The 26,372-nt window shown below is 34.8% G+C and overlaps 1 protein-coding gene across 1 annotated transcript in view; it reads left to right on the top strand.

Moving 5' to 3' along the window:
• Positions 1 to 26,372, top strand: part of LRRIQ3 (leucine rich repeats and IQ motif containing 3) — a 217,299-nt gene that overhangs the window by 32,015 nt on the left and 158,912 nt on the right. The window contains exon 3 of the mRNA XM_059376872.1: positions 7,076 to 7,399. Within this exon, the coding sequence (XP_059232855.1) occupies positions 7,076 to 7,399 (324 nt within the window). The remainder of the gene's footprint in view (positions 1 to 7,075; positions 7,400 to 26,372) is intronic.

The following is a 26,372-nucleotide window of genomic DNA, read 5'->3' as shown; positions in this document are numbered from 1 at the left end:
GAAATGTGATGCCACCAACTTTGGCTTTCTTTTTCAATATTCCTTTGGCTATTTGAGGTCTTTTCTGGTTCCATATAAATTTTAGGATTATTTGTTCCATTTCTTTGAAAAAAATGGATGGTATTTTGATAGGAATTGCATTAAAAGTGTAGATTGCTTTAGGTAGCATAGACATTTTCACAATATTTGTTCTTCCAATCCAAGAGCATGGAACATTTTTCCATTTCTTTGTATCTTCCTCAATTTCTTTCATGAGTACTTTATAGTTTTCTGAGTATAGATTCTTAACCTCTTTGGTTAGGTTTATTCTTAGGTATCTTATTGTTTTGGGTGCAATTGTAAATGGGATTGACTCCTTAATTTCTCTTTCTTCTGTCTTGTTGGTGTAGAGAAATGCAACTGATTTATGTGCATTGATTTTATATCCTGACACTTTACTGAATTCCTGTATAAGTTCTAGCAGATTTGGAGTGGAGTCTTTTGGGTTTTCCGCATATAGTATCATATCATCTGCACAGAGTGATAGTTTGATTTCTTCTTTGCCGATTTGGATGCCTTTAATTTCTTTTTGTTGTCTGATTACTGAGGCTAGGTCTTCTAGTACTATGTTGAATAGCATTGGTGATAATGGACATCCCTGCCATGTTCCTACCTTAGCGGAAAAGCTCTCAGTTTTTCTCCATTGAGAATGATATTTGTGGTGGATTTTTTATAGATGGCTTTGATAATATTGAGGTATGTGCCCTCTATCCCTACACTTTGAAGAATTTTGATGAGGAAGGGATGCTGTACTTTGTCAAATGCTTTTTCAGCATCTATTGAGAGTATCATATGGTTCTTGTTCTTTCTTTTATTAATGTGTTGTAACACATTGATTGATTTGCGGATGTTGAACCAACCTTGCAGCCCTGGAATAAATCCCACTTGGTCGTGGTGAATAATCCTTTTAATGTACTGTTGAATCCTGTTGGCTAGTATTTTGGTGAGAATTTTCACATCTGTGTTCATCAGGGATATTGGTCTGGCGTTCTCTTTTTTGATGGGATCCTTGTCTGATTTTGGGATCAAGGTGATGCTGGCCTCATAAAATGAGTTTGGAAGTTTTCCTTCCATTTCTAATTTTTGGAACAGTTTCAGGAGAAAAGGAATTACTTCTTTAAATTTTTGGTAGAATTAATTTGGTAGAGACATATAAAGTCTCTAGGAATGCATCCATTTCTTCCAGATTTTCACATTTATTGGTGTAGAGTTGCTCATAGTATGTTCTTATAATTGTCTGTATTTCTTTGGTGTTAGTTATGATTGCTCCTCTTTCATTCATGATTTTATTTATATGGGTCATTTCTTTTTTCTTTTTTTTTTTCTTTAAAGATTTTATTTATTTATTTGACAGAGAGAGATCACAAGTAGGCAGAGAGGCAGGCAGAGAGAGAGAGGAGGAAGCAGTCTCCCTGCTGAGCAGAGAGCCCGATGTGGGACTCGATCCCAGCACCCTGAGATCATGACCTGAGCTGAAGGCAGTGGCTTAACCCACTAAGTCACCCAGGTGCCCCCTTTCTCTTTTCTTTTTGATAAGTCTGGCCTGGGGTTTATCAATCTTACTAATTTTTTCAAAGAACCAGCTCTTAGTTTCGTTGATTTGTTCTATTGTTTTTTTGGGTTCTATTTCATTGATTTTTGCTCTGATCTTTATAATTTCTCTTCTTTGGCTGGGTTTAGGGTTTCTTTCTTGTTCTTTCTCCAGCTCCTTTAGGTGTAGAGTTAGGTTGTGTACCTGAGACTTTTCTTGTCCCTTGAGAAAGGCTTGTGCCGCTATATATTTTTGTCTCAGGACTGCCTTTGATGTGTCCCAGATTTTGAACTGTTGTGTTTTCATTATCATTTATTACCATGAATTTTTCAATTCTTCTTTAATTTCCTGGTTGACCCATTCATTCTTTAGAAGGATGCTGTTTAGTCTCCATGTATTTCGGTTCTTTCCAAATTTCCTCTTGTGGTTGAGTTCTAGCTCCAGAGCATTGTAGTCTGAAAATATGCAGGGTATGATCCCAATCTTTTGATACCGGTTGAGACCTGATTTAGAACCCAGGATGTGATCTATTCTGGAGAATGTTCCATGTGCACTAGAGAAGAATGTGTATTCTGCTGCTTTGGGATGAAATGTTCTGAATATATCTGTGATGTCCATCTGGTCCAGTGTGTCATTTAAGGCCTTTATTTCCTTGTTGATCTTTTGCTTGGATGATCTGTCCATTTCAGTGAGGGGAGTGTTAAAGTCCCCTACTATTATTGTATTATTGTTGATGTGTTTCTTTGATTTTGTTATTAATTGGTTTAGATAGTTGGCTGCTCCCACGTTAGGGGCATAGGTATTTAAAATTATTAGATCTTGTTGGACAGATCCTTTGAGTATGATATAGTGTCCTTCCTCATCTCTTATTATAGTCTTTGGCTTAAAATCTAATTGATCTGATACAAGGATTGCCACTCCTGCTCTCTTCTGATGTCCATTAGCATGGTACATTGTTTTCCACCCCCTCACTTTAAATCTGGAGGTGTTGTTGGGTTTAAAATGAGTTTCTTGTAGGCAACATATTGATGGGTTTTGTTTTTTTATCCATTGTGTCTTTTGATTGGGGCATTTAGCCCATTAACATTCAGGGTAATTATGAGAGATATGAATTTAGTGCCATTGTATTGCCTGTAAGGTGACTGTTATTGTATATTGTCTCTATTCCTTTCTGATCTACTACTTTTAGGCTCTCTCTTTGCTTAGAGGACCCCTTTCAAATTTCCTGTAGAGCTGGTTTGGTGTTTGCAAATTCTTTCAGTTTTTGTTTTTCCTGGAAGCTTTTAATCTTTCCTCTATTTTCAATGATAGCCTAGCTGGATATAGTATTCTTGGCTGCATGTTTTTCCCATTTAGTGCTCTAAATATATCATGCCATCTTTTTCTAGCCTGCCAGGTTTCTGTGGATAAGTCTGCTGCCAATCTAATATTTTTACCATGTTCTATTACAGACTACTTTTCCTGGTCTGCTTTCAGGATTTTCTCTTTGTCACTAAGACTTGTAAACTTTACTATTAGGTGATGGGGTGTGGACCTATTCTTCTTGATTTTGAGGGGGGGTTCTCTGTACCTCCTGGGTTTTGATGCTTGTTCCCTTTGCCATATTAGGGAAATTCTGTCCAATAATTCTCTCCAATATACCTTCTGCTCCCCTCTCTCTTTCTTCTTTTTCTGGAATCCCAATTATTCTAATGTTGTTTCGTCTTATGGTGTCACTTATCTCTCAAATTCTCCCCTCGTGGTCCAGTACCTGTTTGTCCCTCTTTTGCTCAGCTTCTTTATTCTCTGTCATTTGGTCTTCTATATTGCTAATTCTTTCTTCTGCCTCATTTATCCTAGCAGTGAGAGCCTCCATTTTTGATTGCACCTCATTAATAGCTTTTTTTAATTTCAACTTGGTTAGATTTTAGTTCTTTTTTTTCTTTTTTCCAGAAAGAGCTTTTATATCTTCTGAGAGGGTTTCTCTAATATCTTCCATGTCTTTTTCAAGCCCAGATAGAACCTTGAGAATCATCATTCTGTACTCTAGATCTGACATATTACCAATTTCTGTATTGATTAGGTCCCTAGCCTTCGGTACTGCCTCTTGTTCTTTTTTTGTGTGAGTGTGGTGAATTTTTCTGCATTGTAATTTTGTCCAGATAAGAGTATATGAAGGTGCAAGTAAAATACTAAAAGGGTGGCAAAGACCCCAGGAAAATATGCTTTAACCAAATCAGAAGAGATCCCAAATTGTCAGGGGAAGTAAGGGGATAAAAAGAGGTACAGAATAAATAAAGAAACAATTAAAAAAAGAAAATGAATAAATAAAAAATATAAAAATGAAAAAACATATATATTAGATAAACTAGTTAAAAAACATTTAAAAAGAATAGGGTAAAAGTTAAAAAAAGTTTAGCAGAAGAAGAAAAAAAAATTGAAAAAAAAATTAAATTAACTGCAAGACTAAAAAATCATGGGGAGAAAGCCATGAGGTCCGTGCTTTGCTTTCGCCTCCTCTGGAATTCTGCTGTTCTCCTTGTAGGTGAACTTGGTCCTGGCTGGATTTCTTGTTGATCTTCTGGGGGAGAGGCTTGTTGTAGTGATTCTCAAGTGTCTTTGCCCCAGGTAGAATTGTACCACCCTTACCAGGGGCTGGGCTGAGTAATGAGCTCGGGTTTGCTTTCACGAGCTTTTGTTCCTTGAATACTTTCCATAGATTTCTGGAGGCCCGGAATGAAAATGGCCGCCTCCCAGTCTCTGGCCCAGCCGAGCCGATAGCTCGGTGCCCCACTCCTCAGTGTGCCCTCAGAGAATAGCACCCAATTACTGCTGTCTCCCTGGCCTCTGGCCGCCAAGCTCACCCAGCCTGCGACTGGTTCAAGGTAACCCTGAGCTGAGAGCTCACTCCTCGGCTCTGTCTCTGTAGCTGGCTTCCCCATTCTAATACTTGCCAGCTCTGAGATACTCAGACAACCCTGATCCTTCTGTGACCTGTGGGACCTGAGGCCACACTGACCCCGCATGCATTTCACCCCGGTTTAGCCTCTGGAGCAATGTCCCTCAGCTGAACAGACTTTTAAAAGTCCTGATCTTGTGCTCTGCCACTTGCTGGGAGCTGGCCCCTCCCCCCGCAGTCTATATTCCCATCGCTTTGGATTCACTTTTCCGCCAGTCCTACCTTTCAGAAAGTGGTTGATTTTCTGTTTCTAGAATTGTTGTTCTTTTTCTCTTCTATCTCCCTTTGGTTTTGTAGGTGTTTGCAATCTTTAGATAAGCTATTGAGCTGATCTCCTGCTACCTGATGTAGTCTCAGCCTGCTACTTCTCCGCCATCCTGACTCCCCCTTCCTTTATTGTATATTCTTGACTCCATCATAGATCAACTAACCATCTATGCATGGGTTTATTTTTGGTCTCTGAATTCTGTTACATTGATCTTTGTGTCTTTTCTTTTTTTATTTCTTTTTAGCGTAACAGTAGTCGTTGTTTTTGTACCACACCCAGTGCTCCATACAATATGTGCCCTCCTTAATACCCACCACCTGGCTCCCCCAACTTCCAACCGCCTGCCCCTTCAGAACCCTCAGGTTGTTTTTCAGAGTCCATAGTCTCTCATGGTTCACCTCCCCTTCCAGTTTCCCTCAACTCCCTTCTCCTCTCCATCTCCCCATGTCCTCCATGTTATTTGTTATGCTCCACAAATAAGTGAAACCATATGATAATTGACTCTTTCTGCTTGACTTATTTCACTCAACATAATCTCTTCCAGTCCCGTCCATGTTGATACCAAAGTTGGGTATTCATCCTTTCTGATGGAGGCATAATACTCCAGAGTGTACATGGACCACATCTTCCTTATCCATTCGTCCTTTGAAGGGCATCTTGGTTCTTTCCACAGTTTGGTGACCATGGCCATCGCCACTATAAACATTGTTGTAGAGATGGCCCTTCTCTTCACTACATCTGTATCTTTGGGCTAAATACCCAGTAGTGCAATTGCAGGGTCATAGGGAAGCTCTATTTTTAATTTCTTGAGGAATTTGACACTGTTCTCCAAAGTGGCTGCACCAACTTGCATTCCCACCAAGAGTGTAAGAGGGTTCCTCTTTTTCCACATCCTCTCCTATACACGTTGTTTCCTGTTTTGCTAATCTTGGCCATTCTAACTAGTGTAAGGTGGTATCTCAATGTGGTTTTAATCTGAATCTCCCTGATGGCTAGTGATGATGAACATTTTTTCATGTGTCTGATAGCCAATTGTATGTCTTCATTGGAGAAGTGTCTGTTCTATTTTTATACCAATATCATACTGTTTGGATTAGTATGGGTTTGTAATATAGTTTAAAATGAGGATGATGGTACCTCTAGCTTTATTCTCTTTCAGGATTGGTTTGGCTATTCAGGGTCTTCTGTGTTTCCCTATACATTTTAAGATTCTTTTTTCTTTTTCTGTGAAAAATGCCATTGGAATTTAAAAGGGAATATACTGAGTACATAGATTATTTGGGATATTTTAACAGGATTATTATTTTAACAGGATTTATTCTTTCAGTCCAGAACATGGAATATCTTTCCATTTATTTGTCTCTTACTCTTTCTTTTATCCATATTTTATAGTTTTCAGTGTGCTGTTTGCAGATCTTTTCACCTCCTTGGTTAAATTCATTCTAGGTATTTTACTCTTTCTGATGCAATTTTATATAGGATTGGTGTACTTAATTTCTCTTTCTTTAGCTTATTATTAGTGTATAGATATATAGCAGATATCTGTATATTGGTTTTGTATCCTGCCACTTTACTAATTGATTTATTAGCTGAATAATTTTTTGGCAAAGTGTTTAGGATTTTCTGTATATAACATGTCATCTGCAAATGCTAACAGTTTTGTTTCTTCCTTTCTGATTTGTATGCCTTTTGTTTCTTTTCCTTGATTAATTATTCTGGCTGGAACTTTTAATATTGTGTTAAATAAAAGTGGAACAGCTTTGCCTTGTTCCTGTTCTTAGAGGAAAAGCTTTCAATTTTCACTATTGAATATGATGTTAGCTGTGGGCTTGTCATATATGGCCTTTATTATGTTGAGGTACATTCCCTCTGCACCTACTTGTTAAGATTTTTTATCATGAATAAATGTTGAATTTTGTCAAATTCCTTTTCTCTATCTATTGAGATGATCATATAATTTTTGACTTTCATTTTTGTTAATGTGGTGTATCACATTGATTGATATGGCTCCTTAATTCTTTATGTTTAGAAAATTTTAGATTTTGTCTGCTACGAAGAAATTTTTACTGAACAAAGTATATATGTCTATTCATTTAATTATACTAATAATGATAACATATTATAGATGTTTACTCCAGTAATCATTGGATAATGAGAGATTCTTTTTTGGATTATTAATCAGCAGTTTGCCAGTTTGAAAAATATTGAATTTTAGGAGATGTTTAATGTTTTTCATTTCCCATGTAATTTATAGAAAATTAATATTTGTATTAAGATGTTATTATTAATAATATTTCAGATAAAGAGTCTACCAGATACCAAATTTTGGAGTGGATTGAAGAAACTAAAACTCCTCTATCTTCATGACAATGGGTTTGCAAAGTTAAAGAATATATGTATGCTATCTGCTTGTCCAAGTCTCATTGCCCTCACTATGTTCGATTGTCCAGTGAGCCTTAAAAAAGGATATAGACATGTTCTTGTCAACAGTATATGGCCTCTCAAAGCACTAGATCATCATGTGATTTCTGATGAAGAAATAATTCAGAACTGGCATCTTCCTGAAAGATTCAAAGCATATAACCACCGACTTTTCTTTAATTTCTGCCCTGCTTTGAAAAAGGTAGTTGGATTCATTAGAGTTTCATTTCAGTTACCTAAATTATATGAACTAATACATACTGTATCATTTTTTAAAATTTCATAAACTAGTGAATATATTAGTAGTATTATATCTTAGAATTTATAGAAGCTTATATGCCTACTACATAAAAATTGCTGAGCATAAAATATCAAATTGTAGAGAAATATATTTTTGGTTTCTATTATGTTTTAATATAATAGCTTTATTAGATATAACTTAAATACTATAAAATTCACTCATTATATATATATGATTTAATGATTTTAGTAAATCAATGGTGTTATGTAACCATCTCCACATTCCAGTGTTAGAAATTTCCACTACTCCAAAAGTTTCCTTCTTTCCCATGTAAAGTTAATTTCTACTCCCATCGCCAGTCATAGGTACCATTAGTCTGGTTTCTATTTCTGTGACATTGCTTTACTAAATATTTTATATGAATCAAGTCATACAATACAAAGTCTTAACTAGCTGCCTTTATTCACTTAGTGTGATGTGTTTGAGGCTCATTTATTTTGTATCAGTTATTTTGTATTAGTTACTTAGTAGTTAGTTACTTTTGATTGTGGAATAATTATCCATTATATGAATATACTGCATTTTTTTTTTGTTCATTCACCAGTTGATGGATGTTTAGATTATTTTCAGTTTTTGCTATTATGAATGATGCTGTTATGAACACCTACTTAACGTGTTTTTATGTAGACATATGTTTTCATTTTTCTTGGGTAGATTCTTAGGAGTGCAAATGAGGGTATGTATGGTAAGTTTACATTAATTTTGTATAACACTAAATTGCTTTCTAAACAGTAGAAACCAAAAATACATAAGGGTTCTAGTTTCTGTATGTCCTTTCAAACACTAGTATTTTTTGTATTTTAAACTATTAGACATTCTAGTAACTATAAATTAGTATTTTATTTTGATTTTTATTTTTATTTCCCTAAGGAATAATGGTGGTAAGCACTTTTCATCTGCTTACCAATTATACATACTTTTATCAAATGCCTATGCAATATTTTTGCTCATTTTGAAAGTGGGTTGTTTGTCTTATTGTGTTGTAAGAATAGATTCATGGATATAAATCCTTTATCAGATATATGTATTACAAATATATTTTTTTCTCAGCCTCTAGCTCATCTTTTTATTTTCTTGATGGTCTCTTAGAGCAGAAAAATTTTGAGTTTTAAGACACCTAGGTTATGAATTTTTTTCTTTTATGGATTATGCTTTTGGTATTGTATCTAAGAACTCTGCCTAAGGTCAAAAATTGTTTCTGTGTTTTTTTCCTAGAAGTTTAATAATTTTAGCTGAAACTTAGTGTTTCATTTTGAATGAATTTTTACGTATGGTGTGAATTAAGGGTGTAATTTCTTTCTTTCTTTCTTTTTTTTTTTTGGCATGTATTCAATTTGTTGAAAAGATTATTCTTTCCCAGGTGAACTATCTGGATATCTTTGTCTGAAATCAATTGGCCATAAAATGGAAGGTTAATTTCTGGACTCTCAATTATATTCTAATGGTCTATATATTTATCCTTATTCCAGTAGCACACAGTTTGATTATTGTAGATAGCTTTGTAGTTAAGTTTTGAAATAGGGAAGTATGCGTCCTCCAACTTTGCTCTTCTTTTTCAATATTGCTTTGGCTATTCAGGGTCCCTTGCATTTACAAATGAATTTTAGGATCAGCTTGTCAATTTCTACAATGATTCCTGGTGGGATAGTGATAAAAGATTCCATTGAATTTATATATCATTTTGTGGAGATTGCCATCTTTACAATAGTGAATATTTTCATTCTTGAATGTGAACTGTCTCTCAATTTATTTAGATATTCTTTAATTTTCTCAGCATTGTTTTATAGTTTTCATTGTGCAAGTTTTACAGTTGTCTTGTCAAAATTTATTTCTATGTATTTTATTCATTTTGATTTTGTGGTGGAATTATTTTCTCAAATTCATTTTTGGGTTGTTTGTTACTAATATATAGAAATACAATTGATATTTTAATTTAATCTTATATTCTTCCACCTTGCTATTTTCATTTTTTTATTTCTTGAAGATTGTGTTGATTAAAAGTTTTGTTTTTTAAATAGATAGCAGATCTCTAATTTTTTTTTCAGGTTTTCTATATTTGAGCGATTCCATTGGGAAGTAGTTTCTTTTTTTCAATTCTTTAAAGGACAATTTGGAATATTAATGGAAGTGGATAAAAATAGTAAATTCTTGGGGCACCTGGGTGGCTCAGTGGGTTAAGCCTCTGCTTTGGCTTGGATCATGGTCCCAGGGTCTTGGAATGGAGCTCCTCATCAGGCTCTCTGCTCAGCGGGAGCCTATTTCCCCCTCTCTCTGTCTGCCTCTCTGCCTGCTTATGATTTCTCTCTCTGTCAAATAAATAAATAAAATATTTTAAAACATATTAAACTCTTAATTAATTTGGTGACATGGCATATTGAAATCATCATTATATGTTGATATTTTTTAATGCTGAAAGAATTGATTGAGAAACCATATCTAGTTGTAGATTACAAAATGCTTGAATGGATAGATAAAAAATATTTAAAAAATGATTCATTGCATGAGTATTAGGGTAGATAGATCATGTAAGAGTTTAAAAGAGATGAGTTCCACAGATGTTAGAAAAGTAAAACTACATAGGAAGTAAAAAAGTATATTGCAGAACATATTTATAATCTGTTCTAAATATATCTAAATCTGTATCTGTCTCTCTATGCATTGACAATTGATAAAGAATGGAAAATCAGCTGAACAGTGATCACATTTGAAAGGGTGTGTAAACAATGAACAGTGATTATGCATGGAGATTAGGAAGTTAGAAAACTTTATAACTGCATATAATTATTTACAAAAAGTTATGAATATATTAATGATTTTGAAATAATAGTTAAAAATTTTAGAGAAATTAAAAAGTGAATCCAGTATTTAGTTCTGGGTATCTTAACCCAGGCCCTAAAAGAATTTCATTTATGTGTTCTAGTTGGGTTTTATGATATAATCGAAGGTAGGAACATACCTGACTTTTTGTTTAACATGACTTTTTTTAAGGACAATCAAAATGACTGATGTTCATTTAAGCAATTAATAGGAAATTAGTGGGGATATGAAAAGAACCTTGGATGACATATTAAGGAGTTTAGACTTCTTAATGAATGCAATGAAGATCTATTGTAGTTATTTGAGGAGGAAATTAGAGTGGTTCTACCATAACTGGTGCTCTAGGAATAAATGTTATTGACAAAGTTTTTTAAAGTAAATTAATTCAGTATTTCGCTAGCAGGTTAATGGAGGTTAGGAGATAGATGAGAGCAGAGAGATGATTTACTGTAGGCCAGAAATTATGTGATTAGAGTTGATATAGACAGACAGTATTGGCAAAGAAGAAAGAAGATAGACAGTCTAGAGGACAGACACTCAGTAAAAGTCATTGTGGTAGGCACTTTATACATTTTATTCCTTCATTCCTTTACCAAATATGTATTGATCACTTAATATGTGAGCGAGATTATTCTGGACTCCGTGGTAAATAATACCAACAAAGGTTCTTCTCTCTTAAAGTTCAGTGGGGAGGCACAGAAAGTAAACATGTAAGCAGAAATAACAAAACAAAATAAAACCAGCATAGAATGTCAGATCGTGTTAATTTCTAAAGAAAAGAAAATAAAGTAGTAACATAGGACAAAAGGGATGAAGGCTTGGGCTAGCTACGGAAGGACTTTCTGAAGAATACTATTCATCATATTCTTTGGTGTGGAAAGATATTATTTCACAGAAACGAATGAAATATAGTAAGGTTTAAAATTTTACCCGATGTCAGATATATATAGTCAGTCAAGAAGCTGGGATTTTTTTAAAAAATTATTTATTTATTTTATTTGACAGATAGAGATCACAAGTAGGCAGCGAAGGTAGGCAGAGAGAGAGAGAAAGGAGGAAGCAGGCTCCCTGCCAAGCAGAGAGCCTGATGCTGGGCTGATCCCAGGATCCTGACCTGAGCCGAAGGCAGAGGCTTTAACCCACTGAGCCACTCAGGTGCCCCAAGAAACTGGGATTTTAAATCTTTCTTGGTTTCACAGTCTTGCAATCAACATTGTATATCAAAAAACAGACTGCAACTATTTGACAGGATTTTTTTAACTGATCAAATATGAATAATATGAATATGAATAAGAAAAAAATAGTAAGTGAGAAAATATTCTTTTTGTATTTTGAATTTGGGTAACTGGGACAAAAAGTAACTTAGAAATGGCAGCATTTGAAGGGTTGTGGTAGAAAGTTAAGATTGGTCATGTTTATTTGAGACAGGATGTTGATACAGAGATACCAACCAGGCATTGGAAATGTAGAACTAAAATTCAGACGTAATGTTCTAGGTATAATATGTAAATTCAGTAGTCATTGGTCTGAGGGCATGCTTGAAGCCAAAGCACCAGAAGAAAATATAGGAATCAGTATGAGAGCTAAGGACACAGCCTTAGGGCAGTTTCATTTTATGGATACCAAGCAGTGGGACCAATGATGATAACAGGGAATTAATTTTAGGAGGTAGGAGGAAAAACAGAGAGATGGCTTATTATCACTTAGTTTAAGGGAAATGAATGATTGAAAAAAATGAAGGATGTTTTTAAAGGTCAAGAAAAATTATGGAAACAAAAGTATTTTGAAAATTTCTGTTGAAGGGGTTTTTGCATCTTTGGAATTTCACTAACTTTCAGGAATGGATACAGAATTGTAATGGGTTAATACATAATTACCAAGTATAGAAGCTTTTATGAGAAAATTTTGGACTGAGGAAGGTAATGCCTTAGCTGCCAGAAATAGTCTTAATGGAAAATATTTTTAAAAAGTGAGATGGTCCTACTTTAGTATATATGTAAGCTGAAGGAAATAAATTTTAATTTAAAAAATAAGATTAGGGGGTGCCTGGGTGGCTCAGTGGGTTAAAGCCTCTGCCTTCGGCTCAGGTCATCATCCCAGGGTCCTGGGATCGAGCCCCGCGTCGGGCTCTCTGCTCCTCAGGGAGCCTGCTTCCTCCCCTCTCTCTCTCTGCTGCCTCTCTGCCTACTTGTGATCTCTCTCTCTCTCTGTCAAATAAATAAAATCTTTAAAAAAAAAGATAAGATTAAAAATGTCAGAAATATAATGATTGAAGGAAAAAACCATTGTATAAAAAACATGAATGGAACGCATCACAGATGGAGTAAGCCTTAAAGCCTTAAAGAGCTATAGGTATACCTAATTATGGCAGAATTTTATGGTAGAGAGTTAAAGAAATCTGTTTGAGTAACAGTTTTTCAGTTTACTGATAAATTTTTACTCATTTCTGCTATAAGCAATATTATTTTGGTTATTCTTTACTTACTGAAAGGTTTAATTTAGAACAATAAACTTGAATAAATGACAATCTATGAGAATATAAACTTATTTAGTAATTTTTGAAATATATATTTCAGAACTTTTTTTTTACACTTACTATTGAGTACAAGAATACTGTGAAAGCTGGAGCAGAGGAATTAAAGTGGCGGAGTAGTAGGGGAACCCTGGCTTGCCTCATCTCTTGGTCCCCAATGAGATTAACATCAAATCATTTGAACAACTAGGAAATTGATTGGAGAATTAAGAAAACAATCTGCACAATTGGAAGGAGAGAATGTGGCAGAAAGGAGATTCAGCCATGTGAATTGGGGGAGAGAAAAGCCAGGTGCTGCAGGGAGGAGGGAGCCCTTTTCATGGATAGAAGTCAGGGAGAGAGGGAGAATAAGTGGCCTGTAGGGTTCACGCAAGATGCTGTCATCGGGATCCCCTAGGCTGCACTGAGAGAGAATGTTCCCCTTCCTAGAGTGTATGTGGAAAAGGGCATAATGCCTTTGCATGGACTAAGGATCCTCTGGGCCCCTCTGGGCCCCTCTGGGCCCCACTGAGCGGCAGTTCAGCAGCTGGGGACAGACGCACATGTAGAGAGCAGATGAACTGGTTGAACCTTTTGGCTGTGTGCGCATGCCTGGGTGCCCAGAGCCTGTGTTGAAGCACCGCCCCATTTGTTGAAGAGACTTTTTGTTGTTGTTGTTTTTCCCCATTGGATGTTCTTTCCTGCTTTGTTGAAGATTAGCCAACCATACAGTTATGGTCCATTACTGGATTTTCTATTCTGTTCTATTGATCAATGTGTCTGTTTTTGTGCCAGTACCATACTGTCTTGATCACTATAACTTTGTAATATAACTTGAAGTCCAGAATTGTGATGTCTCCAGCTTTGCTTTTCTTTTTCCAGGTTGCTTTGGCTATTTGGGGTCTTTTGTGATTCCATTTAAACTTTAGGATTGTTTGTTCTAACTCTGTGAAAGATGTGTTGGTATTTTGATAAGGATTGCAGGATATGTGTGGATTGCTTTGGTAGTATAGACATTTTAACAATATTTGTTCTTCCAATCTATTAGCATGGAATGTTTTTCCATTTCTTTTTATCATCTTCAATTTCTTTCATAAGTGTTTTATAGTTTTCAGGTACAGATCTTTTACCTCTTTGCTTAGTATAGTCCTAGATATTTTATGGGTTTTGGTGTAATTGTAAATGGGATTGGTTCCTTCATTTCTCTTTGTGCTGCTTCATTATTAGTATATAGAAATGCAACATTTACTGTACCTTGGCCTATATCCTGCAACTTTATTGAATTTGTGTATCAGTTCTAGCAATTTTTAGGGGGACTCTTTGGATTTTCTACATAGAGTATGATGTCATCTGAATATAGTGAAAGTTTGACTTCTTCAAGGCTGATTTGGATGACTCATTTCTTTTCATTGTTTGATTGCTGGGGCTAGGACTTCTAGAACTATTTTAAATAATGGTGAGAGTAGACATCTATGTCTTATTCCTGACCACAGAGGAAAAGCTTTCAGTTTTTCCCCATTGTGGATGATCTTAGATGTGGGTTTTCCACTTGTGACTGTCATGATGTTGAGGTTTGTTCCTTCTATCCCTACTTTGTTTAGGGTTTTTATCAAGAATGGGTGCTGTGCTTTGTCAAATGCTTTTTCTATAAATGTTGAGAGGATCAGATGGTTCTTATCCTTTCTTTTATTGTGGTATATCAGGTTGACTGTAAATATTGAACCCCCCCTTGCAACCCAGGAATAAATCCTACTTGATCACAGTGAATGACTCTGTTAATGTTCCACTGGATTCAATTTGCTAGTATTTTGTTGAGAATTTTTGCATCCATGTTCATCATAGATATTGGCCTATAGTTCTCTCATTTTAGTGGGGGTATTTGTCTAAATTTGGAATCAAGATAATGGTAATGGTAACTCATAGAATGAGTTTGGAAGTTTTCCTTTGGTTTCTAGTTTTTGGAATAGTTAGAGAAGTACAGGTATTAACTCTTCTTTAAATGTTTGGTAGAATTCTCCTGGGAAGCCATTCAGCCCAGGACTTTAGTTTGTTGGGAGATTTTTGATTACTGATTTAGTTTTTTTGCTGGTTATCAGTCTGTTCAATTTTCTATTTCTTTCTGTTCCAGTTTAGCTAATTTATATGTTTCTCGAAATTTATCCATTTCTTCTAGGTTGTCCAATTTATTGGCATATAATTTTTCATAATATTCTATTTTAATTATTTGTATTTCTGCGGTGTGGTTTTGATTTCTTCTCTCTTTTATTTTTATTTATTCATGTTCTTTCTCTCTCTCTCTCTCTTTTTTTTTTTTTTTGTGGTAAACTTGGCTAGGGATTTATCAATTTTATGAATTCTTTTGAAGAACCAGCTCCTGGTTTCATCAATGTGTTCTACTTTTTGGGTTGTTTGTTTCTATATCATTTATTTCTGCTCTAATGTTTATTGTTTCCCTTCCTCTGCTTGCTTAAGTCTTCATTTGTTTTTATTTTTCTAGCTTCTTTAGGTGTAAGGTTAGGTTACAGATTGAGATTTTTCTTGCTTCTTGAGTTAGGCCTATATTACTATGTATTTCCTTTTTATGACCACTTTTCTATATCTCAAAAGTTTTGGACTGGTATGTTTTCATTTTCATTTGTTTCCATGTATTTTTAAAGTTCTTTTTTAATTTCTTGGTTGACCCATTCATTCTTTAGTAGGATGTTCTTTAACATCCATGTATTTGTGGTCTTTGCAAATTTTTTCTTGTGATTGACTTTAAGTTTCATAGCGTTGTGAATGGAAAATAAGCATGATGTGATCTCAGTCTCTTTATACTTGTTGAAACCTAAATTGTGACCTCCAGAACCTGATCTGTTCTGGAGAATGTAACTATGTCCACTTGAAAAGACTGTATTCTGCTGCTTTAGGATGAAGTGTTCCTAATGTATCTGTGAAGTCCATCTGGTCCGGTTTGTCATTCAAAGCCATTGTTTCTTTGTTGATTTTCAGCTTAGCTGATCTGTCCCTTGCTATAAGTGGAGTTAATGTTTCCTACTAGTATTGTATTATTGTCAGTGAGTTCCTTTTTGTTTGTTATTTATTGATTTATATGTTTGGATGCTCCCAAGTTGGGTTCATAAATATTTACAATTATTCTTGTTGGAAAGTCTAGTTTGTTACAATTATTAGTTTATTTTTATTATTTCTTCATCTCTTGTTCTAGTCTTTGGTTTAAAATCAAGTTTGTTTGATATTGCTACTCTACCTTTCTTTCTTTCTTTTTAAGATTTTATGTATTTATTTGAGAGAGAGAGAGTGAAAGAGGGAGAGCATGAGAAGCAGAGGGTCAGAGGAAGAAGCATGCTCCTCACTGAGTGGGAAGCCAGATGCAGGACTTGATCCTGGGACTCTGGGATCATGACCTGAGCCAAAGGCAGATGTTAACTGACTGAGCCACCCAGGCACCCTCCAGCTTTCTTTTAACATCCATTTGCATGGTAACTATTTCTCCATCCCCTCACTTTCAATATGCAGGTGAAAAACAAAAACAAAAACAAACAATTAAAAAAACCCTGCAGGTGTCTTTAGGTCTAAAGTGAGTCTCTTGTATGCGGCATATAGATGGGCTTTGTTTTTCTATCCATTCTGACACCCTGTGTCTTTTGATTGGAGCAGTTAGTCCATTTACATTCAGAGTAATTATTGATAGATATGAATTGTATGCCATTCTATTATTATTATTTTTTTTATCGTTTCTGGAGATTTTCTCTATTCCCTTCTAGTCTTTGTCACTTTTTGTCTTTCTTTCCTACTCAAAGCATCCCCTTTAATATTTCTTAAAGGACTGGTTTAGTGGTCATGAACTCCTTTGGTTTTTATTGTCTGGGAAACTTCATCTTTCCTTCTATACTGAGTGACTCATCTTTCCTTCTATTCTGAATAATAGCCTTGCTGGATAGAGTATTCTTGGATATAGATTTTTCCCATTCAGTATGCTGAATATTTCATCCTACTTTCTTTTGACCTGCCAATTTTCTGTGGAGAGAACTACTGCTAGCCTTATTGGTCTTCACTTACAAGTTAAAGACTTCTTTTATTTTTTTGCTTTTAGGATTTTTTATCTCTATATTTTGCAAATTTAGATATGATATGTGTTGGTGTTGGCCTCCTTTTGTTGATTTTGATGGGAGTTCTCAGTGCCTCCTTAATTCGGATCTGTTTCCTTCCCCAAGTTGAAGAAATTTTTAGCTATAATATATTCAAATAAACCTTCTGGTCCCTTTCCTCCATCTTCTTCTGGAACTCCTCTGATACAAATATTATTATGCTTTATGGTGTCACTGAGTTCCCTAAGTCTATATTTGTAATCCAATATTTTTCTTTCCCTCTTCCTTCATTTTCATTATTTTATATAATTTTATCTTCTGTATCAGTTATTGTTCTTTGCTTCCTCCATCCTTGTAGTCATTACATCTAGTTGTTTTGCATTTCAGTTATAGTGTTTCTTCTTCTTCTTCTTTTTTTTTTTTTTTTCCAACCTGACCAGTTTTTAGGTCTTTTATCTCTGCAGTATGGGACTCCCTGGCATCTTCTATGCATTTCCTAAGCCCAACTAGTATCCTTGTGATTGTTGCTTTAAATTCTGGATCAGGCATTTTACTTGTATCTGTTTGGATTAGATCCCTGGTCATGATCTTTTCTTGTTCTTTCTTTTGAGATTAATTGCTTCGTCTTATTTTGTCTAGGTCTCTGTCTTCTTCATATATTAGGAAAGCCTGGTATGTTTCATGCTCCTGAGAATAATGACTTCATATATGTCCAGGGCCTGACTTTTTAGGAAGTGTCTCTGGCATATGCTGTGTGCACTCTGCTGTTGTGTTGTGGCTGCTCTTTCCCTCGGGTCAGTCTTCTGCAGAGTTTCCTCTTGGCTGAAGTGGGGAGGGTTTGGATCTTGACCAGAGTGTGGTGAGTTTTAACTAGGTGTGCTCTGTTCTTCTTGTTAAAAGAGACCTGATGCTATTTCCACTAGAGCTGAAGCTTTGCAGAACTATGGTTAGTAGATGTGGTGCATGTGTGTGGGGGAGGCTTGATGGTCTTCTGGAGGATGGACCTGTTGTTCTGGTTCCCAGGCACACCTGTTCAAGAAAAGCAGCACCAGTAGGGCACGGGGGTAGGAGGGTGTGGGGGAGCTTGCTATAAGCAGTTTAGGTCACCATTGTTGGCACTGTGCTTCTTACTGAAATTAGTTTATGCTGAGGAGCGGGATAAGGGAATGGGGCCAGCCAGCTTCTTTGTCCCCATAGAGGAGAGTTTGCACTTGCTAATCTCCAGGAAGCCTTCCCAGAAAAGCAGACAGTCTCCCTTCTTGCAAACCAGGTGTCCCTCAGATTGCCACCTTCACCCTCTCTTGGTCTTGGCTGTCTACCAGCCCAGTATCACAGTGTACCTTGAGCTCTATCCCAGCCAGGCTGGCAGAATTTTGAAACTCCAAACCTAAGGGATCTGGCTTGGTGGGGACCTGCACTGGTCCTCTGGGGAAGGATCTTGCTACATTGGGAATGATGCAGGTTTATCCCAAAAGGGCAGTCTAACCAAAACACAAGGGCATGGAGTAAAGCATAGCAAGGAGCCAGTGTCCAGGTTAGCCACCCTCAGCAGGTGTCTCAGTGTATATGCTGAGGGGCAGGCAGGGGAAATGGCACATGCCAGCTCTTTTCTCCCTGGAGAAGCAATGCCACCTCTCTCAGATACACTCCAAAAAGGAGTGCTTTCTCTCCCAGTGTGTCCCGGGGATGGTCAAGATTGCACAGTCTGCCCCCAGGCTATCTGCCTTCATTCTTAAAAGAGCACTGCAGTGCCCTCAGGGCTCCACACTGGCTATGCCACAGACCTCTTAAACTCCAATCTTTGAAACCTGCTGTTTGTAAAAACTCATGAAAAATCAGCCCCTCTTGTCCCCATCAGTGGCTTTGGGAAAGTTTTTTCCTTGTGTGATTCCCTGTGCACTCCTCTCGTTCTCTCTTGCATTTCTCTGTGACAGGACTCCCTCCTCTCCATAGCACTCACAGCCCCTTTCTCCCCCAAACCACGTCTCTGTACCTCCTACCTTCCACACTGTGGCCTCTCCTCTCCATGTAGTTGTGCAGTTTGTTCTGTCAGTGCTTGATAGATTTCTTGAATATATAGAATGATTGATATTTATTGAGCTATGTTTGAGGGAGAGGCAAGTCTAGGTTCTTCCTACTATTCCATCATCTTAGCTCCTACCCCAAAGTAGAGATTTTTAGATCAAATGTTTAGCATCCATTTTTTCCCCAATTCCAAGGTAAGTATCAAAAGAAGAATAAAAGTGCATAAATATAACAACCAAATAGATATTTGAAAGTGAATTTTTGTTTGGTTTAATATGTAAGACATATTATATGTTTGTAAAGTTTATACTTTTGCTTTTTGAAGATAAAAAATACAGCATATATGACATAAAGAAATCATAAGATAGTGTCAAAAGTAAAACTATATTTATAAAAATTTTTATATATTTACATTTATGAATGCTATATGATTATAAGTAATCATAAATTTATTGTAAGTGTAAAAACCAAAATCAAAATGGCTATTCACAAGACAAGCCCCCAAATTAAGGTAATACAGAAAAAGTAAAATGAAAACCTAAGTAGATACATATTAAGTAGAATAAAACAAAAGGTTTAACATTAGTCTTAATGTAGAATTTGTCACACAAAATGTTAAATGGCATAAATAGGAACCCTTTCCATTGATGTAAAAAATAATAGCTACAATAAAGAAATATCTTGAGCATTAATGTACAAAAGTATTATACAAAAACATATGAATATTTTTGGAAATTTAAGACTAAATAGAAAATATTACAATACAGGTAGAACATATTTATCTCAAAAAACCATTTTGTTAATAATAAGAATATAGGCTTCCACTTCTAAGAAGATAGAGGAGATACTTCTCTTGCTAAGTATAATTTAATTCCTTGGACATTATATGTGTTACATAGTTATTATTTATGGTATAATGCATTACATAATACTATAGGTGTACCTTGGAGATATTGCAGTTTTCATGTCAGACCAACACAATGAAAAATATACTAAAGCAAGTCAAATAAATTTTTTGGTTTTCCAGTGAATATAAAAGTTTTTACTGTAATCTGTTCAGTGTATAATAATACTGTACTATAATGCATAAAGAAGTATATGAAACCTTGATTAAATACATGATTGCTAAAAAATGATAACCATCATCTGAGTTTACAGTGAGTTATAATCACTAATTATAGATCATCATAACAAATATAATAATGAAAAAGTTTGAAATATGGTGAGAATTACTAAAATGTGGCATGGGAAAAATGACACCAATACACTCACTTATTGTGGAGTTACCACAACCTTTAATTTGTAAAAACAAAAACAAAAACAGACAACAACAACAATAAAACACAAGTGAAAAAAAATGCAGTATTTGCAAAGTGCAATAAAGAAAGTATAATAAAACCAAGTATTTCTGTATATATTATATCTTATATAAATTCCTTGGATATTACATATAAAACAAACATTAAAAGACTGAATGGTGAAGTGTAGAGGCTGACTGGCTAGGACAATCAGAATCTGAGCAATGACACAGTGGTGGATGAATTTCCTGTTTTGCTGTTTTTGCTTGTTTTTTACGTATATCTTAAAATTAAAGCTAAAAAAGTCAGTATCCTAAAAGCCAAAAGATGCAACCACACAAACAAAATACCAAAATGCCTACTCTATCTAAACAAGCAAGAAAGATGAGTCTAGTAAGACAGTTAACTTTCAGACAATAACTACTCCAGTCAAAACCACAGAAAACATTTTGGTTCCACTTTTACCCATGCTGCAGAGGCTGAGTGGAGAGCCTAGACTTCCATCCTCATGAAGCTTTGATGAGGCAACCCAATAACCATCGGGATGGTATCACAAGAAGACTAATGGAGATCAGGACTTTCATTATTTACCAGCTGTAAGAAGGCCACCCTCATAGTCATGTCAATGAAGACCATCTGAAAGTGGAAACTTGCACTTCTAACAGAAGTAATGAGAAGCCCGCCTTCAGTTGGAGATTAACAAAGATTTAAATGGTGGTGAATCTGGACTTCTACATCCCCCTGGAAGTAACAAGATAGTGACATCCATTTCCCCTGCTGGAGCAATATCAGAGAAAGCCAGCTAAAACAAGGTTTAAGTGAGATTTAAAAGTTTTAGAACATAATACAAAAATGTCTGTGTTTCATTCAGTAGTCACTCAACATACAAAGAACTAGGAAGGTCTTAAACTGAATGAAAAGAGACAATCGATAGATGTTAATCCTGAGTTGCTTGCATTGTTTAAAATTTTCTGATAAATTTTTTAAGCATCATTAAAATGCTTCAATGATCAATTATAAAAATACTTGAAATATACAAATAGAAAGCTTCAGCAATGTAATAGATAAAAAGAAACATGGTAATTAGAGAACTCAAAAATACAATAGTCAAAATAAAAAAAGTACAGTGGATGAATTCAATAGAAGAATAGAGGGGGAAGATTAAAGAATGCTGAGAAAGGGAAGATAGAATAATATAAATTAATTAATGTGAGAAACAGAGATAAAATATCTTGAAAAAGAAAAAGAATAGATATTCCAGGCAATTGGAAACAGATATTCCATGCAAATAGAAACCAAAAGAAAGCATGTGTAGCTAAACTTACACAAAATGGACTTTAAATCAAAGGCTATAATAAGAGACAAGGTTATCATAATGATGAAGGTGTCAATCCAACAAGAGGATATAGCTTTCGTAAATGTGCATTTGGCATAGAAGCACTTAAATATATAAAGCAAATATTAACAGTCCTGAACTAAACAGCTTCTGCACAGCAAAGGAAACTATTAACAAAATGAAAGGAAACTGACAAAATTGGAGAAAATATTGGCAAATAATATATCTGATAAATCATAACACTGTCTGATGTTCTAAATATATGTATGAGAAATACTTAAGAAAATTCTTAAAAAGACAGCTGTAAAAAATGATGAGTTCTACACTTAATTTGGATAAGTAAATTGGTGACATCATTTGTGAGTGTGTGTGTTTGTATATGAGAGTTCTAAAAAAAGAATGCCAATGCACAGAAATCACTATGGATCAATATAAATGAAGTTCTCAAATTCTTTTGTAGGAAAGTAAGAATAAGAAAGCAAATGAAAAGCAGAGAAAATAAATAGAAAACATGATAAAAAATTGGAGGCTTAAGTCCTATTTTATCAGTAATTACATTAAAATTTAAATTAAACTTAAATGGCCCAAATTTACCAATTGAAAGATACTGGCCAAGTAGAATTAAAAATGAGACTCAAATCAGAGAAAGACAATTATCATATGATCTCCCTGATACGAGGAATTTGAGTCAGGGTAGGGGGTTGTGGAGGTAGGGAAGGAAAAAATGAAACAAGATGGGATTGGGAGGGAGACAAACCATAAGAGACTCTTAATCTCATGAAACAAACTGAAGGTTGGTTAGTGGGTGGAAGGGTAGGGATAGGGTGACTGGGTTATGGACATTGGGGAGGATATGTGCTATGGTGACTGCTATGAAATGTATAAGCTTGATAATTCACAGACCTGTACCCCTGGGGCAAATAATTCATTATATGCTAATAAAAAATAAAAATGTGACTCAAGTTTATGCTGTCTACATGAAACTTCATATATAAAGGTATAGGGATGTTGAAAATAAAAGGATGGACAAAGATTTGTCATACCAAAACTAATCAAAGGGAGAGAGAGGACCAATTGGCTATCTTAACATCAGTAGGGTAAACTTCAGAGCAAAAAAAATTATCTGAGGCAGACAGGGACATATAATGATAAAAGGTTCAAACCACTAAGAAGACATGTAATCTTAAATGTGAATGCACCAAACAAGAGTCCTACAATATGTGAAGCAAAGATTGATAAAACTAAAATGAGAAATAAATACATGATTATATTTAGGGACATCAAAATCCCTCTCTCAATAATTACTACTATATATTGAAAAAGCTCTATAACCCTATCAACCAGCAACAGGAGAGTAGACATTCTTTTTCAAGTGTTCAATCATATGTAGGTGATTTCCTGTTTCATGGACAAACCTCAACAAATTTAAAATAATTTGAATCATATATGGTGTGTCCTCTGACTACAAAAAAATAAGAGGACACTCCCCAAACACTTGAAAACTAAGCAACATACTTCTAATAAGTCCATAGATCAAAGATATAGTATCAAGTGGAAAGATGTATTAAAATTAAGATACAAGCTACCAAAATTTGTGGGACACAGCTAAAGCAATGCTGAGAGGGAAATTTTTAGTATTAAATACATATATAGGAACAAAGGAAAATCCTCAACTCAACAGTCTGAGATTCCCTTCATAAGAACCTAGAAAAACAAGAGCAAAATAAACCCAAAGTAAGCAGAAAGAAGGAACTGATAAAGATAGGAGATGTCCATGAAATAAAAAACACACAAAAATAATAAAATTGGTAAAGCATAAATCTGGTTCTTTGAAAAGATCAATAAAATTGACAAACCTCTAGCGAGACTGATGGAGAAGAAAAAAGACCCAAATTACCAATGTCAGGAACAAAACAAGGATATCACTACAGACCTTGTAGACATCAAAAGAAGAGAATACTACAAAAACACTACACATAAACTTAACAATTTAGATGAATGGTCCACTTCATGCAGACAACAACAACAACAACAAAACTCACCCATTATGAAAAAGATAATTTTGACTAGTCCTTTATGAAAGAAATTGAATTTGTAACTTTAAACTCCAAAAAAAGAAATCTCCAGTCCCAGATAATTGCATTAGAGAATTCTCCCAAACATATAAAACTATATCCTGTTTCTTCTAGAAAATAAAAAGAAACGCTTCACCATTTATTTTAAAGTTAATAGTACCTTGATACCAAAACCAAAGACCGTACCAAAAAAACAAACAAAAAAGGAAAAACAGACCAGTATCCTTCATGAATATAAGCATAAAAATCCTTAACAAAATGTTAGCACATAGAATTCAGCAGTATATGAAAATAACTGTATACCATGAGTAAGTGGTTCTTAGTCTGGAGATACATAGCTTGTTCAATATTTGAAAATCAAATAATGTAATTTACCATATTAAAAGACTAAAGAAAACATATATCAAATATCATATATCACTTAATGGAGAAAAAACATTTGGCCAAGTTTGGCCAAGTTCAGCGTCCACTCATGATCAAAACAAAACAAAACACCTCAGAAAAATAGGTATAGAGAACTTCTTGTTTATAAAAACATCAAATAAAACCTAACAGCTAACATTATGCTTAGTGGTAAAAGACTGAATATTTTCTCCCCAAGAGTGGGAATGAAGCAAGGGTGCCCACCATCTCTTCTCATGTCATCATAGTGCTGGGAAGTCTAGTTAGTGCAATTAACTGAAAAAAGGAAATAAATGACAGATGAAAAAGAAGAAATAAAACTATTTGCAGATGAAATGATGACCTATGTAGGTAATCCCAAAGAATCCACCAAAAAATCTCTTAGAAGTAAAAATTGAGCTTAGTAAGGCCACAGTGTGTTAAAAACATGCAAAAATTAATCACATTTCTATATACTACCCTTGGACACCAAAATTAAAAATATACTCTCATTTATAATCACTCAAAAAGATGAAATACTTAGGTATGTCTAACAATACTTGTATAAAACTTGTATGCTGAATGCTATAAAACACTTATGAAAAAAAGATCTAAATGAATGGTGAGACATAGCATATTCATGAATTAGAATATTCAGCATAATCTTACAATTCTCTCCAAAATGATATATAGGGTTAATGTAATTCCTATCAAAACCTTGCAGAATTTTCTGTAGATATAAACAAGAGCATTCTAAACTTTTTATGGAAAGGTAAAGGAATAAGAAGGACTAAAACAACTTTGAAAAGCAGTTAAGTGATAGGAATCTATTTACCTGATTTTGATATTTAGTTAGCTACAGTAATCAACACTGTGTGGTATCAGTGAGATATAGATCTAGGGAAGAGATTAGAAAACCTAAAAATAGGTCTACAAATTATGTTCAACTGAATTTTAACAAAGATATAAGTAGTTTGATGGAGTAAATACAATCTTTTAATATATGTGGCTAGAGTAATTGGGCATACACACACACACACACACACACACACACACACACACACACATAAGCCTCAACCCAAGTTCCACACCCCATACAAAAATTAACTCAAAATGAATCATGGAGTTAAATGTACAACTTAAAACTACAAAACTTTTAGAAAGAAAAAAAAATAGAGATTTTAGGGATGAAAGGTGTAGGAAAAACATTCTTAAACCTGACAACAAAAGCATAATCTTTAAAAGGAAAAAAAATGATAAACTGAATTTCATCAAAATTAAAACTTTTTATCTCTCTGTCAAAGACCCTGTCCAGTAAATGAAAGAAAGTTGCAGAGTTGGGAAAGTATTTGAAAGTGAATTTTTAAAAATTAACTTATAATGTTCTATTACCCGCAGGGGTACAGGTCTGTGAATCACCAGGTTTACATACTTCACAGCACTCACCATAGCACATACCCTCCCCAATGTCCATAGCCGAAGCACCCTCTCCCTCCCTCCTCGCCCCCCCCCTCGGCAACCCTGTTTGTTTTGTGAGATTGAGTCTCTTACGGTTTGCCTCCCTCCCAATCCCATTTGTTTCATTTATTCTTTTCCTACCCCCCAAACCTCCCAAGTTGCTTCTCAACTTCCTCATATCAGGGAAATCATATGATAGTTGTCTTTCTCCGCTTGACTTATTTCACAAAGCATAATACCCTCTAGTTGCAAATTGCAAGATTTCATTTCTTTTGGTGGCTGCATAGTATTCCATTGTATATATATATACCACATCTTTTTTATCCATTCATCTGTTGATGGACATCTAGGTTTTTTCCATAGTTTGGCTATTGTGGACATTGCTGCTATAAACATTTGGCTGCACGTGCCCCTTCGGATAACTACATTTGTATCTTTAGGGTAAATACCCAGTAGTACAATTGCTGGGTCATAAGGTAGCTCTATTTTCAAGAAAGTGAATATTTTTAAAATGATAATATTTATGAGTCATCAAAATCTGGGTAGGGTATTTTTTTTTTCTTGTATTTGCTTTTCTTCTTTCCTGACATTTCTGTGCTCTTATATTATTATGATTCTAAATTTTATTTTTATTTAATGGTACTTGACTCAGGTGAATTTTTTTTAACTTGAAAATAGATGATAGGATACTCCCAAATTGTTTACCAAGTAATCCTAGGAAATACTGATTTAAAGTAATACAAAAATCTTATTTTAGGGAGTTTCACATAGATTTCTACTGTTTCATGTGATTATTAAAGCGAGTGCATCATTAATATGGTTTCTGATGGTATGAAAAGGTAAAAACTGTGGGTGTGCTTTATTTGAGATAAATACATATGGGA

The sequence above is a fragment of the Mustela nigripes genome, chromosome 14 (genome assembly GCF_022355385.1).
Source record: "Mustela nigripes isolate SB6536 chromosome 14, MUSNIG.SB6536, whole genome shotgun sequence".
NCBI classification, from domain to species: domain Eukaryota; kingdom Metazoa; phylum Chordata; class Mammalia; order Carnivora; family Mustelidae; genus Mustela; species Mustela nigripes.
Note: the sequence above shows the minus strand (reverse complement) of the source record. Positions and strands in the feature narration are given on the sequence as shown.